Genomic DNA, 18,485 nt, shown 5'->3' on the forward strand with positions numbered 1-18,485 from the left:
CCAAAACTGTCAGGAGTAAGTGCATGAGAAGGTGTGGATGCCATAGTGATCCCACAAGCAGCTACAGAAACAAACAGTCCACCCAACCACCCAAACAGAGCCCTACTTTCCTCAGTAAGCCTCATACAACTGAGGTGCAACAGCTGCCGCAGAGGTTTCCTGCTAATGATTGTTCTTCCTCAACAGCCGTGCATCTCATTGATGCACAGCACACCTTAAGATTGAGTTGTTGTTGTTGTTGTTCTTCTTCTTCTTTTTTTGTTTTTAAATAGAGGTTTTTACTATCCCCATGATCCAGGCAGTCAAGCCAAGATTCCCATTCCTTGTGACACAACTTCCCACAACTGCACTGCACGCACCACACAGTGGTCGCTGAAGCATTCCCAGAGCTTATGGGGGACTGGTGACACTTACCAGTCCCCAGCTCAAAAAACCCAGGACTGCCAGGCCCATACACAGCAAATGAATGCTGAGCCACTGAGAGCACATTATCCCAGATGGAGAGTCACTGACAAATGCACAAGTAAATGTGTGCGGATGCTTGTTGTTAATATTATATGTTAATGACTTGGTCCAGACTTTTTTGTAGTTGTATGTAATGAAGTATGATCTGAAAAAACTGCAGAAATATTCAGTCAGACCTTTACAGGATTTCAAATTGGTGCAGATATTGTCAACTTGCTTTAAGTGTATAGAAATGCACAAAGAAACTATAATATCCATGACTGACAGTAAGCATTAGTCAATTCACACAAGCAGCCATTGACATGTGCTTGTAGATGTTGAAACTGTATTGCTTTCATTAATTTTTCTGAATTATTGTATGTATCAGTAAGTTCCATTGGTCGTGGAAGAAAAATACCTTAGTTTCCATCTCGGATTGCTTTATCATTTTTTTTTTCTGATTTATATATACTCTATGATGAGAAAAAAAGATGCACCCAATCGAAATGCCTGAATTGGACAGAAATCATTAGATGTGATGTACACTACATGATCAAAAGTATCTGGATACCCCCAAAACCACACATTTTTCATATTAGATGCATTGTGCTGCCAGTTACTGCCAGGTACTCCATATCAGCAACCTCAGTAGTCATTAGACACCGCAAAAGAGCAGAATCGGGCATTCCGCGAAACTCACGGACTTTGAACATCATCAGGTGATTGGGTGTCACTTGTGTCATATGTCTGTACGTGAGATTGCCGCACTCCTAAACATCCCTGTTTCCGATCTGAGAGTGAAGTGGAAATGTGAAGGGACACATACAACACAAAAGGATACAGGCCAACCTCGTCTGTTGACTGACAGAGGGTCATCATTTGTAATAGGCAGACATCTATCCAGACCAACACACAGGAATTCCAAACTGCATCAGGATCCACTGCAAGTACTGTGACAGTTAGGTGGGAAGTGAGAAAACTTGGGTCTCACGGTCAGACAGCTGCTCATAAGCCACACTTCATGAAAGTAAATGCCAAACAATGCCTCACTTGGTGTAAGGAGCATAAACATTGGATGAGTGACGAATCACGGTACACAATGTGGCGATCTGGCAGCAGAGTATGGGTATTACGAATGCCCAGTGAACGTCATCTGCCACGGTGTGTAGTGCCAACAGTAAAATTTGGAGGCAGTGGTGTTATGGTGTGGTCGTGTTTTTCATGGAGGGGGCTTGCACCCATGTTGTTTTGCATGGCACTATCACAGCACAGGCCTACACTGATGTTGTGTCCACCCCTGGAAGCTGAACAGTCAGTGTGAGGATTGTCAGTCCTCTGGGCCTGGGTTCGATTCCCGACTGGGTCAGGGAATTTTCTCCACCCAGGGATTGGGTGTTGTCCTGTCATCATCATCATCTTATCATCCTCATCGACTGCAGGTCACCAAAGTGGCATCAAATTGAAAGACTGGCACCCGGCGAACAGTCAGCCTGATGGAAGGCCCTAGCCATACGACTAAATAAAATACTGATGTTTTAAGCACTTCCTTGTTTCCCACTGTTGAAGAGCAATTAGGGGATGGCGTTTGCACCTTTCAACACAATCGAGCACCTGTTCATAATGCATGGCTTGTGGCAGAGTGGTTACATGACAATAACATCCCTGTAATGGACTGGTCTGCACAGAGTCCTGACCTGAATCCTATAGCACACCTTTGGGATGTTTTGGAACGCCAACTTTGTGCCAGGTGTCACCGACCAACATCAATACCTCTCCTCAGACAGCATGAAGAATGGGCTGCCATTCCCCAAGAAACCCTCCAGCACCAGATTGAACATATGCCTGAGAGAGTGGAAGCTATCATCAAGGCTAAGGGTGGGCCAACACCATATTGAATTCCAGCATTACCAATGGTGGGTGCCAAGAACTATTAAGTCAATTTTATCCAAGTGTCCAGATACTTACATGTACTTGTACAAACAAACAAATGATTACAATTCCAGCAAAAATTTTGATGATTTACTCGAGAAAAAGAGCTTCACAAATTCAGCAAGTCAACAACATGCCGGTCCACCTATGGCTCTTTTCAAGCAGTTATTGGTCTTGGCATTGACTGATACAGTTACCGGATATCCTCTGAGGGATATTATGCCAAATTCTGACCAACTGGTGTGTACCCGCTTCTTAATCATAGTGACATCACTACATTGTTGACTCTACTTGCATTCAGTTATATTCCATTTTTTATGAGTAAGAGCCAAATTGATGTGCATCTTCTACTGACTTTAATGATTTGGCTATTCTGACTTTGGTAACTGTATAGTGTATTGCTACTCAAGCATGCTCACAATTTCATAAGTTTCTGTAAGTGTTGTTTCCTACTCTGAAATTATTTCTCCACACATGTGTCATGAAACTCAAACCCAACTAGGAATTAATAGTGTACTTCTGTTCAGCTGAGTTTAGCGCCCTCAAAGGAAACAACATCATTAATCAGTCATGCTGAGAAAGCCTGAGAGATCACTTGCTACAAATAGTTCAGTTAACATTTTATCTACCTGCAATAGGTAGCACCCTGCTTGGTGCATAGAACAAAAGTTACTATACTTTCTGTTTCTCTGCTAGACAATTGGCACAAAATTAAAAACTTTCAGTATATTTGTGACTGAAATACTACAGAGTGACTTTGTGTGTGTGTCTATATGAAAGACTTAAGCCTCTGTAAGTCACAGGATGTAAGAAGAGGAACAAAGGTGAAATATGTATTTTTAAATGTGTATTCTGTTTTTTTGAGAACTAAAAATAATATTTTATATATAAACATCAGTACATTAAACACCCTGTTTCTTGATTAATTTACAGGTGCACAATTTCCCAACAAGTTTTAAAAATAGATCATGATTTCACATTATACAGTGCAGTCACAGTGCCAATAAAGACACATTAATTGGCTTAGTAGTAGAAAAATCAGAAAAAAATCTATAAATCCTTTCAAAATGACAAATATACATCATGTTTCAGGTATGACTAAAGTTTACTTTGTAAGGATGTCAGCTCATGCCAGTAAGATGGCCTTTCAAATGTCTTAGGTTTCTGGAATAAATGTGTGTGTAGGTTTGGATATATTTTGCCATCTGACTTTCCTAGAACAGAATTCAGTATGAAATCTGGTGGAGCAATGGCATCTGCCAAAGAGACAGCGTTATTTTTAAGTTGAGCACACAGGAGCAGGATTCCCTCCTGTATCATCTCAGCTGCCTGGGGTCCTTTTGCATATCCTCCTGAAATTTCAAAGCAAAGTAAATATCTGTAAGAAGTACTGCACATCTTCAATTTACTTAAAGAACAACACTATCGAACCACTAAAGACTGTTGTAATATACATGTATTCACTTGAAACCAGTTTTGGTCAAGCAAGCATCTGCCTGTGTCAGATTAACACCATATTAAAGGAAAGTTCTCTGGTGCCAAATAAATAATTCTTTTTAGATACATCATCTGCCACATATACATGCTTCTATTATCTTATAACTCTTTTGTCAATCTCCAAGGGCAAAATCAAAAGTCCATTGCTGTGCTCAGCACACTGTCTGGCCAGATGGCATGCTGAAGAATGCAAGTTATAATTTATTAGATGCATATTTCATATTTATTTGTTATTCACTGATCATGCACATGATATGACTTTTGGTATATGTACAATAATAAAATTTTAAATTAAAAATTAGACATTTTATGTTAGAGATTATAAATGGTTGCTTTAGGACATCACTTTATAATAGAATTCTTGTACAAGGGATGTTCAATAAAGACTGGCACTGAATTTTTTTCCTTCCATTAAGTGCTTGCTTGTGACATCTCTCCACATGCTGTTACTCTACATACTGTAATCACTATTCACTAGAAATTTCACAGCGATAGCTCTGCCAGCTGTGTGTTGGCAGCCTGTGAGAGTGAAATGTGTTTCACAATTGGCTCCAAATACTGTCATGACTAATTTTCATGAACAGCATTATGCAATAAAGTTGTGTGTTCTCTTGAAGAAAAATACTACCGAAACCTATGGCAATCTGAAGACAGCATTTGGGGACTCTGCAATATCTCATCAAGCATGTTTTTGTTGGCCTCATCCTTTTGAAACTGGCTGGGGAAATGTTGATTTCCAGGGAGGAGCAAGTGCATCTGTTAATGCTGTAACAGAAATAACCAATGACACAGCAGGTACCATTATTTGTGATGACACAGCTCACTGTGAGATATTCTTGGAATATATGGGAGCACGCACACTATTTCAAAAGAACATTTGAAAATGTCTGGGGTGTGTGTACAACTGATACTGTGACTGCTTACTCCACAGCAAATGCAGGCTAGCACCAATGCGTGCTACTCGACTGTGAATGAAGGCTTGTGTTGCGTGATGCTACTGCAAACCATGCTTTGAGGACAAGGGATATGCTTGGTGGCAAATCATCATCACTGCTGATGAAACATGGGTTTACTGATATGACCCAGAGATGAAATGAAGCTGCGCAGAGTGGATGCAAAATGGTCAATGCCTATCACAAAAGAAGGAGTGTGGAAGTCAATCAATAAGGCCAGGGTGTTCATTATTATTATTATTATTATTATTATTATTATTATTATTATTATTATTATTATTTAATTACCAGGGGATGGTGTGCACTCACTCAGTTCCACGACACAGTACAGTCACTGCATATTACTATAAGAACATCACGAAGCAATTGGTAAAGCATCACATTGGACAAGGAACCTCACTGGACAATAGAAGCTTCATCATGGCCATGCCAGGACACATGTTGATAATGCTCTTATCGAGTTCCTTGACACAAACACACATCTCTATGGTAAAACACCTGCCTCATAATCCCAAACTTTCTGTGTGACTTTTTTCTTAATTCAATGGCCCAAAAAAATTTATGGGTTGCCATTTCAACCATGAGACCAGGACAGTGAAAGCTTTATAGGTGATCCCAAAGGGGATGTCACATCATCCAGTAATGCAAAAGAGGCGAGACATGTGCACTGCACTGGGGGAAGGAGAGGGGGACAAAGAGTATTTTGAGGGGGACAAAAGTCTTTATTGAATTCCCCTCATACTCTATAAACACAGCTGTCAGTTAGGTTCTGTACATACCTGTCAAAGGAACTGTATGTTTATGTGACAGATGCTCTAACTACAATCAGTTATATCTTTGACAGTAAGGAATGTTCCTGTAACTTGATGTAGTGTTAATCTGAAACTGGACTGATGGTAACTTGAACCTCACCCAGAACTAGTTGTCTATGTATAAGTATATATTACAGCAGCTTTTGATGATTTCATGATGCCATTCATTTAAATCAAAATAAACAGTTTATGTGCACAATATTTAAGAATAAATAAATACAACAGTAACCTGTATGTCTACTGAGTGTCAACAATATCAGATATTGAAGTTAAAGATCTATAGATCTATAGGAAAATAAATAAAATCCTGCAGCTGAAAAATGTTAAATACCCAACAAGAAATAGTAACAAGATGTTGTTGTTGTTGTTGTTGTTGTTGTCTTCAGTCCTGAGACTGGTTTGATGCAGCTCTCCATGCTACTCTATCCTGTGCAAGCTGCTTCATCTCCCAGTACCTACTGCAACCTACATCCTTCTGAATCTGCTTAGTGTACTGATCTCTCGGTCTCCCTCTACGATTTTTACCCTCCACGCTGCCCTCCAATGCTAAATTTGTGATCCCTTGATGCCTCAAAACATGTCCTAACAACTGATCCCTTCTTCTAGTCAAGTTGTGCCACAAACTTCTCTTCTCCCCAATCCTATTCAATACCTCCTCATTAGTTACGTGATCTATCCACCTTATCTTCAGTATTCTTCTGTAGCACCACATTTCAAAAGCTTCTATTCTCTTCTTGTCCAAACTAGTTATCGTCCATGTTTCACTTCCATACATGGCTACACTCCAAACAAATACTTTCAGAAACGACTTCCTGATACATAAATCTATATTTGATGTTAACAAATTTCTCTTCTTCAGAAACGCTTTCCTTGCCATTGCCAGTCTACATTTTATATCCTCTCTACTTCGACCATCATCAGTTATTTTACTTCCTAAATAGCAAAACTCCTTTACTACTTTAAGTGTCTCATTTCCTAATCTAATTCCCTGAGCATCACCCGATTTAATTTGACTACATTCCATTATCCTCGTTTTGCTTTTGTTAATGTTCATCTTATATCCTCCTTTCAAGACACTGTCCATTCCGTTCAACTGCTCTTCCAAGTCCTTTGCCGTCTCTGACAGAATTACAATGTCATCGGTGAACCTCAAAGTTTTTACTTCGTCTCCATGAATTTTAATACCTACTCCAAATTTTTCTTTTGTTTCCTTTACTGCTTGCTCAATATACAGATTGAATAACATTGGGGAGAGGCTACAACCCTGAGTAACAAGATATTATTAACAAAAATATAATCTAATACCACCACTAGCAGATTACATTGTATAAATATAAATAAATTTGTGTGACAAGTATAAACACATGAAATCAGACTAGATGCATGTTATACAAAACAGATTAATGGTATTACCATTAAATTTTTTCAATTATTAATTGATAGAAATAGATTGTAGCAAAATAAAAGCTTTACTCATAAAGGTGACTCTTCACAAACATCAGTTATTGAGCTGTGATGAAATGACATGGGAAGAAGTTCTATACATTTTTGTTTTCAGTAGGAAATCATTCCATTAAAGGATGACAGCTTTCCTTAATTTATTTATTTGTTGTCCCAATCTCACCACAATCCAAACCCTGAAACTACCGAGCACTATTTTCAGCTTTTCCACCCATATTGTGTCTGCACAATTAGTTAATGTATGCACTTCAGATGCAACAAATAGTCTCAGTACTGGCAGTTCATAAAAATACAAAGTGACAGAATGACTGGCCAGTAATTCTGACACACACAACAGGCAGATGCCTCCCTTCCCACAGACTGAGTGACCTGCTCCTCCCCAAGCTATCCTCATTCGCTCTCTGAGGAAAGGCTATCCCCATTCCCTCTCTGAGGAAAGCACTGAGTGTCACAAGTTGTGCGAGGATAGCTCATTCTGTAGAACTTTGGAAATGGGAAATTACTCTTCAACATATTCCCAGAAACTGCCATACCCCTGGACTTAATGTTTACCAGGAAATCTCTCTTCCATTTGTTTATTTATACATTTTTTTCCATTTTGTCTACTTATAATATTTCTTATTTTGTCTTCTTTTTATACTATTTCTCTGCTCCCCTCCCCCCTCCATTTATCCTTTTTGCCCATTTACTCTCCCTTTTCCTTCTTTCTCTTTATCTCTTTTTCCTCTTTATATCTTTCTCTCTCTCCCTTGTTTTTCCATCTTTTTCCTTTTGCTTAGTGCACCATTAATTTCACTTCTCATTTATCTTCCTCCCATTCCATTTTTATTTATAACTCTGACCTGTGGCAGCCACAGTACTTATCAATGTACATTCTCTGACTTCCTATTCTCTCTGATAACTCCCCTTCATCTTTATCATGTCTTTCTTCTCTCTGTCTGAGGTCTAAGGAACATGTCATCTTTTCCCAAATCTTTCCCTCTCTCCTATCTGATGGAGGAGCTAATTATTATGAAAGGCAGGAATAGCTTTTTTCTACTTTTGACATATTTATTGGTGGTTCTGTAATTTTGCCTCCTGAAGGTAAGTAATAGCCTTGAGGCACCATTGTTCAACTCTTATCCTGCGCAAAGTGTTTCTCTTCATCAATCCTTCATAACACTCAGACCCTGCCTAAATGACCTTTTCACTTTGCCACATCCCTCTAAACCCCTACCAACCCTTCACTAAATCCAGAGCCAAACCAATCCTGGAACACTGTTGTTAATCTGTCCACCAAATTCCTCAGCCCCACAGAAGTTTCAGTCCTATGTAGAGGTCTCACCACCAGCCCTATACCAAAATTTATCCATTTGGACTTGTCAAAGACCTAACCTGCTTCTTCTGATCCCTGAAATGGAAACACTTCTTAGCCACCAACCGCTTCAGCCAAAACCAACCCAATCCCAACACTGAGCACTGCCTCTCCCAGTTCATACCACTGTCCGACCATTATAACTCCTCCCATCCCACCTAACCATGCTCTGGTCATCTCTCTAGAATTCCTTACCTCCAAATTGGCTTCACCGTTCTTCTCAAAGTCCCTACCTAAGAATATCAACCTTCCAGCAGAAGAAAGGACAGCCATACACGAACTCAAAACCGATCCTTACCTTATCATCCTACCTGAGGACACAAGTTCCATCACTGTTGGTGACTATCTGATGGAAGGCTTCTGCCAGTTGTCTGACTCCTTCACTTACTAATTTGGCCAGTGTGATCCCCATCCCAGTAGTCCAACATAACCACCAATCCCTGCTTAAAGCCTCAGGTCCTCCCCAGAACCTGTCGCCTGACTCCATTTCCTTCATCATTCCTATGTCACTCCACACACCTCCCCAAAATCCACCCTGGACACCATTTTGTAGCTTGTTATTGTGCCCCACTCAAAGAATTTCAGCCCTCATTGAGCAAAACCTCCAACAGATTGCCAAAAATGTAGCCTCCTGTGCCAAAGATACCAACCACTTTCTTCACCAACTCTCCACCATCCCCACCCCTTTACCTCACGGATCCCTGATTATCACTGTTGATTTCACTATATTCTAACATGGCTCATGCCCATGATCTTGTTGCTGCTGAATACTCTCTCTCCCAACATCCTTCAGACTACAAACCCACAACCTCATTCTTCATACAACTTACTAACTTTATCCTAACACGCAGCTACTTCTTCTCTGAAGGAAGGGAAAATATATAGACAAATTTGTGGCACAGCCATGGACACCCACAAAGCATCCTACTATGGTGACCCATTTATATGCCATCTAGAGGAGACCTTCCCATTCTCCCAGAATCGCAAACTCCGGTCTGGTTCAGATTCACTGATCATATCTCTATGATCTGGTCTCAAGGCCAAGATACCCTGTCCTCATTCCTGCACAGTCTCAGCACCTTCTCTCTCATCTGCTTCACCTGGTCTTCCTCAATCTAGTGTGCCATTTTCTGGTTGTTGACCATCTCCTTTCTGATGTAGATGGACACCTCTGTCCACATTAAACCCACCCACCCACTACCTGCATTTCGACAGCTGCCATCTTTTCCACACCAAAAAATCCCTCCTATGCATTCTGGCCACTAGGGGACGGCATGTCTGCAGTGACAAGAACTCCCATGCCCAGACACAAAGGGCTCCACAGTCAGGGAGTATCCCGCCCTGGGTCTAGGCCACAAACAGATTTCCCATGCCTTATTGCCACACATCCCCAAACCTCACATCACCCTCCAGAGTGTGCATTTTTCCTGCAGAAGGCTTTGGCCAAAAGCTTACGTGTAACAGTCTCTTCATCATGCCTATCTGCAACTCAAAATATCATCTTTAGGGTGAGTGGCACTCTATCCTTTTCATAATATGGTTGATGTTTCAAACTGAACTTTCCATTGTTTTATAATGGTATTGAGTGATATAGGAATGATTTATCAGGGTGTACACACAGACAAGAAAGGAAAAAAAATCCCAGTTTTTTTACTAATATAATACACTCTACCCTGGGTGTAAGTATATTTTTTCAATGTTAAGTGACAATATACTTTCTCTTGGAGCTGTATAACTTATCAATTCTTTGAATGGTAAAGGTTTTATACACTGATGGAGAACTTCTCAGTACTTTAGTAAATGAAACCCAGCAAAAAACAACACATTTGGACAGCTCTCTGGTGTGCAGCAAAATGTGGACTGCCTATATGTTCTGTAGAGCACTTCGACTTTTCCAAACAAACTTCAATTACATGTGAAATTGCTCAAGGGGGGTTGCCTGGCTGAATACATGTTCTGTAGAGCACTTCAACTTTTCCAAACGAATTCCAGTTACATGTGAAATTGCTCAAGAACTGACCTCACACTCTTTTTTTAAGTATAATTATTCTTTTTGCCATTGTTATTGTATAGTTTGTAATCTACAAAAGAACTAAAATAAAATATGAAAAACTAACCTCAAAGCTTGGTCTTTTTTAGTGTGTGTTACACTTTAAGACATATCAAACACAATAGTACCAATAAAATTTTAAATTATGACATAAATGGCTGGTCTCCTGGGCCTGAAATATGTCTAAGTACCTGGTCCTCAAAGTGTTAACTTTTGAGTGAGAGTAAGACACTCCATGATTTAAGATATTCGTTGCACATTCTCACACATAATGCAATTAACCTCGCATAAAAGTAAATTTTCTTTGAAAGTAACACTTATCAAACCACCATTCAAAACACTTTCCCACTCCCTTTAGAAATGTACAGGGTAATGATGACATGCTCATCAAAAGCAGTTTGTTGTTATGAAGTATTGCATAATCTTTGTCCTCAATCCTTTCACTCATTTTGCTGTCAGCAGATGCTTGTTTGTGGACTGTGTTTTTTTGTTGTTAATGGCACATTTCCTTTAAAAATAAAGTTTTATATTGGTGTCATTCTTTTGCTTGTATTTTATTGCTGCAGTATTATTCTGCAATAGCAGGTTGAATTAAAATTCTTTGTTAGAATATCAGTTCTTACCCATTCTTATATGTTTAATAACATCAACCTCATATATAAAGATAACTTCAACCTTGTATACAGAGAGATCAACAGCACAAATTCTTGACAATGATAATAGTTGGTCAGCTACTAGCCAATAAAGTTTGCTGGACAACTTGCATTTATCAATTCTTTCTTACTGCTATGGTCACTGTGGAAATTCTGATGGCATCAGAGTCTCATGAGGATTCTATGCCTACACAATGTGCTGTTTTCATTACTTGATGAGTTTTTCAATGTCTGTCAAAATTCGTGAGTGTGATGCCAACTGTCTTACCATCCCTCTGTATTTTGCAGTTATTTGGTGTCCTTCACAGATTATATATAAGGTAGCCTCTAGTGGAAGCCTAACAACAATATATATCCACTTACTTTCATTAGCAAACCACACTGTATTCCAAATCAGGTCTAGGTCATTCTTTTCCAGTTGGCCATTAGTACTGTTAAGTTTGCAACTGCTTGCTACTTGGAATTCATTGTTGGGCTTCAATAATATTTTGAAGTCTCCTACCTGGTGCATAAAAATTAATGGTCATACAATTTAAAAACCATCACGTCACTGCACTGTAGTGGTCTTAATGACAAGCTGTATGCTATTTCCTTCCTTTCATCGAATGTGACAAATTTCATGAAGTACAATGTGAAACCCGCCCCCCAAACCATAGTACTTGCAATGATGGGGTGAGATGCATTTCTGAACAATACAATAGCTGTACCATAGGTTCAACCACATAAGAAGAGTTTCCATGTGGAGGCCAGACTAACATATGGTACATGAAAAAGGGGCAGTGGCCTTTTTGTTAGTTGCAGGGGAAAAATTATGGGTGATTGACTGATCTGGCCTTGTAATATTAGCCATTATGTTTCTTATAGATATGCAGCTCCACTGTGTGGCTTTATGATGATGGAATCTTCCTGAGAAACATGTTTCGAAGATAAAATAGTCCCCCCTCCATACGGACCTCCAGGGGGGACTACTCAGGAGGATGTTATCAGGATATTCGAAACTGATGTTCTGTAGGTAGGCTACAGGACTGAAAAAGAGAAATGCAAGGGCTTAAGTAAAGTATAATGGGCATTACTGAAAGCTGATAGGAGGAGGAAAAGAATTTTTTGGTCAGATTATCAAAAAAATTCAAGTAGGGATAGCACCAGAATAGGCCTAATAATGAATAAAAAAATAAGAATGTTAGTAAATTAACACTCAACAACATATTATCATAGCCAAGATACATACAAATCACAGAAATACAAGTTTATGTGCTTACTTGATCCACAGAAGATGAAAAGATTGAAAGAATGTATGGTGGGATGAAAAAATAATTCACAGATACCCGTTGTTGTTGTTGTGGTCTTCAGTCCTGAGACTGGTTTGATGCAGCTCTCCATGCTACTCTATCTTGTGCAAGCTGCTTCAAGAGAGAGAAAAACTTAATTGTAGTGGGGGACTAGGATTTGATGGTGGAAAACATAATAATAATAATAACAATAACAATTAGAACATGGACTACGGAGAAAGAAATGAAAAGGGAAGCAACATTGTCGAATTTGCCTCAGTTTAATCCTTGCTAATATTTAGTTTAATAATCATGAAAGCCCCCATGAACCATGGACCTTGTTGTTGGTGGGGAGGCTTGCGTGCTTCAGCGATACAGATAGCCGTACCGTAGGTACAACCACAATGGAGGGGTATCTGTTGAGAGGCCAGACAAACATGTGGTTCCTGAAGAGGGGCAGCAGCCTTTTCAGTAGTTGCAAAGGCAACAGTCTGGATGATTGACTGATCTGGCGTTGTAACAATAACCGAAACGTCCTTGCTGTGCTGGTACTGAGAACAGCTGAAAGCAAGGGGAAACTACGGCCATAATTTTTCCCAAAGGCATGCAGCTTTACTGTATGATTAAATGATGATGGCGTCCTCTTGGGTAAAATATTCCGGAGGTAAAATAGTCCCCCATTCGGATCTCCGGGCGGGGACTACACAAGAGGATGCCGTTATCAGGAGAAAGAAAACTGGCGTTCTACAGATCGGAGCGTGGAATGTCAGATCCCTTAATCGGGCAGGTAGGTTAAAAAATTTAAAAAGGGAAATGGATACGTTAAAGTTAGATATAGTGGGAATTCGTGAAGTTCGGTGATAGGGGGAACAAGACTTCTGGTCAGGTGACTACAGGGTTATAAACATAAAATCAAATAGGGGTAATGCAGGAGTAGGTTTAATAATGAATAGGAAAATAGGAATGCGGGTAAGCTACTACAAACAGCATAGTGAACGCATTATGTTGGCCAAGATAGATACGAAGCCCACACCTACTACAGTAGTACAAGTTTATATGCCAACTAGCTCTGCAGATGACGAAGAAATTGAAGAAATGTATGATGAAATAAAAGAAATTATTCAGATAGTGAAGGGAGACGAAAATTTAATAGTCATGGGTGACTGTAATTTGAGTGTAGGAAAAGGGAGAGAAAGAAACGTAGTAGGTGAATATGGATTGGGGCTAAGAAATGAAAGAGGAAGCCGCTTGGTAGAATTTTGCACAGAGCACAACTTAATCATAGCTAACACTTGGTTTAAGAATCATGAAAGAAGGTTGTATACATGGAAGAACCCTGGAGATACTAAAAGGTATCAGATAGATTATATAATGGTAAGACAGAGATTTAGGAACCAGGTTTTAAATTGTAAGACATTTCCAGGGGCAGATGTGGACTCTGACCACAATCTATTGGTTATGAACTGTAGATTAAAACTGAAGAAACTGCAAAAAGATGGGAATTTAAGGAGATGGGACCTGGATAAACTGAAAGAACCAGAGGTTGTACAGAGTTTCAGGGAGAGCATAAGGGAACAATTGACAGGAATGGGGAAAGAAATACAGTTGAAGAAGAATGGGTAACTTTGAGGGATGAAGTACTGAAGGCAGCAGAGAATCAAGTAGGTAAAAAGACGAGGGCTAGTAGAAATCCTTGGGTAACAGAAGAAATATTGAATTTAATTGATGAAAGGAGAAAATATAAAATGCAGTAAATGAAGCAGGCAAAAAGAAATACAAACGTCTCAAAAATGAGATAAACAGGAAGTGCAAAATGGCTAAGCAGGGATGGCTAGCGGACAAATGTAAGGATGTAGAGGCTTATCTCACTAGTGGTAAGATAGATACTGCCTACAGGAGAATTAAAGAGACCTTTGGAGAAAAGAGAACCACTTGTATGAATATCAAGAGCTCAGATGGAAACCCAGTTCTAATCAAAGAAGGGAAAGCAGAAAGGTGGAAGGAGTATATAGAGGGTCTATACAAGGGCAATGTACTTGAGGACAATATTATGGAAATGGAAGAGAATGTAGGTGAAGATGAAATGGGAGATACGATACTGCGTGAAGAGTTTGACAGAGCACTGAAAGACCTGAGTCGAAACAAGGCCCCCGGAGTAGACAACATTCCATTGGAACTACTGACGGCCTTGGGAGAACCAGTCCTGGCAAAACTGTACCATCTGGTGAGCAAGATGTATGAAACAGGCAAAATACCCTCGAAACAGGCGAAATACCCTCAGACTTCAAGAAAAATATACTAATTCCAATCCCAAAGAAAGCAGGTGTTGACAGATGTGAAAATTACCGAACAATCAGTTTCATAAGCCACAACTGAAAAACGCTAACACGAATTCTTTACAGACGAATGGAAAAACTAGTAGAAGCCAATTTCGGGGAAGATCAGCTTGGATTCCGTAGAAATACTGGAACATGTGAGGCAATACTGACCTTACGACTTATCTTAGAAGAAAGATTAAGGAAAGGCAAACCTACGTTTCTAGCATTTGTAGACTTAGAGAAAGCTTTTGACAATGTTGACTGGAATACTCTCTTTCAAATTCTAAAGGTGGCAGGGGTACAATACAGGGAGTGAAAGGCTATTTACAATTTGTACAGAAACCAGATGGCAGTTATAAGAGTCGAGGGACATGAAAGGGAAGCAGTGGTTGGGAAGGGTGTAAGACAGTGTTGTAGTCTCTCCCCGATGCTATTCAATCTGTATATTGAGCAAGCAGGAAAGGAAACAAAAGAAAAGTTTGGAGTAGGTATTAAAATCCATGGAGAAGAAATAAAAACTTTGAGTTTCGCCGATGACATTGTAATTCTGTCAGAGACAGTAAAGGACTTGGAAGAGCAGTTGAACGGTATGGACAGTGTCTTGAAAGGAGGATATAAGAGGAACATCAACAAAAGCAAAACGAGAATAATGGAATGTAGTCGAATTAAGTCGGGTGATGCTGAGAGAATTAGATTAGGAAATGAGACACTTAAAGTAGTAAAGGAGTTTTGCTATTTGGGGAGCAAAGTAACTGATGATGGTCGAAGTAGAGAGGATATAAAATGTAGACTGGCAATGGCAAGGAAAGCGTTTCTGAAGAAGAGAAATTTGTTAACATCGAGTATAGATTTAAGTTTCAGGAAGTCATTTCTGAAAGTATTTGTATGGAGTGTAGCTATGTATGGAAGTGAAACATGGACGATAAATAGTTTGGACAAGAAACAATGGACACTCCAGGTTGGAATATCAACAATATAAGGTAAAAGATAAGATTCCTACTGACTGTAAAGGTGACACATTGAGTTGCAGACAGGCACAATGAAAGACTGCAACACATTTAGCTTTTGGCCAAAACCTTCTTCAGAAAAGGAAACAAACACACATTCATTCATGCAAGCAAGCACACCTCACACACTCATGATTTGCCATCTTTGGCAGCTGGAACTTGACTGCATTTATGGAGGGAAATGACTGAAGGGGAGTCAAAGTTTTAGCTACAACGGTGAAAATAGCAATGAAGTTTCCATGTGAGCAAGAGGTACACTCTGGCATAGCTACTCACACAAAACTATGATGACATCAAGATGAGCACGTAGGTATACACCTACAATAACACACTTAAAACATTTGGCTCTTTTCTTCTAAACTTCATTACAACTTTTGACCTGCTGCCACAAAAATAGATTTCACATCCTAACTGAACCAGGTCATGAGCCCCATCCTAGCAATGCTAGTATTGTTTTTATTAGATCACACACAGATGACACACACATTCATGGAAGTACTGGCTGAAGCAGCTTCTAGCTGGTATTGTCACATTACTTGCTGTAAATACTACAAATTTTTATTTAAAAAATAACAGTAAAATATGGATAAACTATAATTTGTATGCATTACATCTGTAATAGGGGATTCAGTCTTGGGTCACCTTACTATGCCCAAGGGGAGAAGTTGTTCAGGCACAAAAAATATATGATGAACAGTGGTACAACAACACCTGGAAAATGAGTCAGTAAATGATGATGGTGTAGATTCCTTGTATTAAAAAATATTTTTAAATTCTTCCACAGTCACAAATGCACATTGATTTTCCCCCCACATGTTGGGGAAAAAGATACTGGTGGAAGAGATGCAGCTGTGGTTCAAAGAAATAGCCTAGATACCTGGCACAAGTAATTGTCAGGTTCCTGTTTGGTGCAATACAAAATCACAATGCACTGAAGGAACATACAGTTTACAAAGTTTTGGTGAAGATCAACTGGGCAGTTATATGAGATGTCGATCATTTTTCAGTTTCGTACTGCTGACTTAATATTCACCATTTATTCACTTCAGTTCCATTTCCACCCATGCAACAAGGGCCTGAGGATCACATAAATAAATAGATAACCTTATTAAATAGGAAACAATTTTCTAATGTTATGCGAAATATTATTTATTTGATCACAAATAAGCTTTCAGTTTCTTAGTGCAAACACTAATAAATGACACATTATTTACACAGAAGATACAAAAAATATATTAAAAACAAAGATTCCAAGACTTACCAAGCGGGAAAGCGCCGGTAGATAGGCACAATGAATAAAACACACAAACACATACACAGAATTTCGAGCTTTCGCAACTGGCGGCTGCTTCGTCAGGAAAGAGGGATACAAAAAACGATGACATATAGAGTGTTTATGAAGGAAAGTATTATATTTCTTTGTAAATCTTATCCTTGCTATCCCTTGGCCTCTTAATCCCCTGTCTGTTTGTACAGCCACTACAGACACCAACCACGACTACTGCTCACTGCAGTCTGATCTCAGCACCTAGAAATGATGGTGGCCATGTGTACATGAGTAATGAATGTGTGAATGTCTGTGTGGTTGCTTTATGGAGAACAGCAATTTACCTTAACTCATACTGCTGTCATTCCAAATTATATTACTTGTATTGGCAAGTCTCCTATATGTGAAACCAATCATTTATGCATTTACATAGTGAGATAATAAAATTTTGATCGATTACGCAGTGCTGAAACTGGTTATGATTGTTATCATATTATGTGACTGTGTCTAAAATAAAAAGAAGTGTATAATACATTGATCACTTTTCATCAGAGTCAGAACATACATTTCCAGTTACAGAACAATTTGCAAACGGAAGTTCAGAAAAAAGGATCTCAGACTTTGAGTCATCAGATGATGTGTGACTGACTCCGATTTCACAATGTAAGGACATCAGAGGCACAACTCCATTGTTACTATCTAAACATGAGACTGAAAAGTTTTTCACTGAAAGTGACTTATGTGCCTTACCTTGATAAAGAACTGTTGTGTGTTTCTCTAAGCTCCATGTTCCATACAAGGAACACAGTTTTGTTAGGACTTCCCTGAGTGCAGGTTCAACACTGTCTGATGAAGCATAGGCCCAAAACTTTGAAAGAATAAAATGCTGTAACACAAGAATTTTTACTGCATTGAGGATCGAAGAAAAACAAAATGAACATCTAGTACACAATACATACACATATTTGAAATGCCCATGTTAAGAAAAAAAAAGGAAGGGGTCATGAGAATGTGACTTACACTTGTTTTACAATGGTTGAGCTAAAGTGCTTTTGGTAAGGAGCTTAATCCTCACATCATTTGTACACATAGAAGATGTTGTAAATGTTGACTGAAGTAATATTAAAATTTGAACAGATGTAAAATCATTGTTACTATTTCTAAGTAAAGAATTTACTGATTTAAATAATTTCTCTTTTCCTGGTTAGCATTTCCGATATTTTTTTTGGTACTATGATCATGTTGTCTAATTGTAATTTACAATGGCTATCAATTTCATTACTAAATGATTTTAAGATCTTTCATAATGAAGAAGATTATTTGACCCATGTCCATAAACAACTGTTTCCAATGAAATCAGTACTGCAATGGTATTAAAAACTGTTAAATGTTACATGAATGACAGAAAGCAATGTGTATCAATTCCATGTCAGTCGCATAACTATAGGCACTCATAATTAGAAGTAATCAGA

The 18,485-nt window shown here is 38.9% G+C and overlaps 1 protein-coding gene across 5 annotated transcripts in view; it reads right to left on the reverse strand.

Moving 5' to 3' along the window:
* Positions 1–3,205: 3,205 nt before the first annotated feature.
* LOC126268198 (peroxisomal acyl-coenzyme A oxidase 3-like) overlaps positions 3,206–18,485 on the reverse strand; it is a 301,784-nt gene continuing 286,504 nt past the window's right edge. For all 5 annotated transcript variants that reach the window (XM_049973820.1, XM_049973819.1, XM_049973822.1 and 2 more), the window contains 2 exons: positions 17,764–17,899; positions 3,206–3,725 (listed from right to left, as the gene is read on the reverse strand). In XM_049973820.1, coding sequence (XP_049829777.1) covers positions 3,472–3,725; positions 17,764–17,899 — 390 coding nt within the window. In that variant the 3' untranslated portion in view covers positions 3,206–3,471. The remainder of the gene's footprint in view (positions 3,726–17,763; positions 17,900–18,485) is intronic.

This window comes from Schistocerca gregaria, chromosome 4, assembly GCF_023897955.1.
Source record: "Schistocerca gregaria isolate iqSchGreg1 chromosome 4, iqSchGreg1.2, whole genome shotgun sequence".
NCBI lineage: Eukaryota > Metazoa > Arthropoda > Insecta > Orthoptera > Acrididae > Schistocerca > Schistocerca gregaria.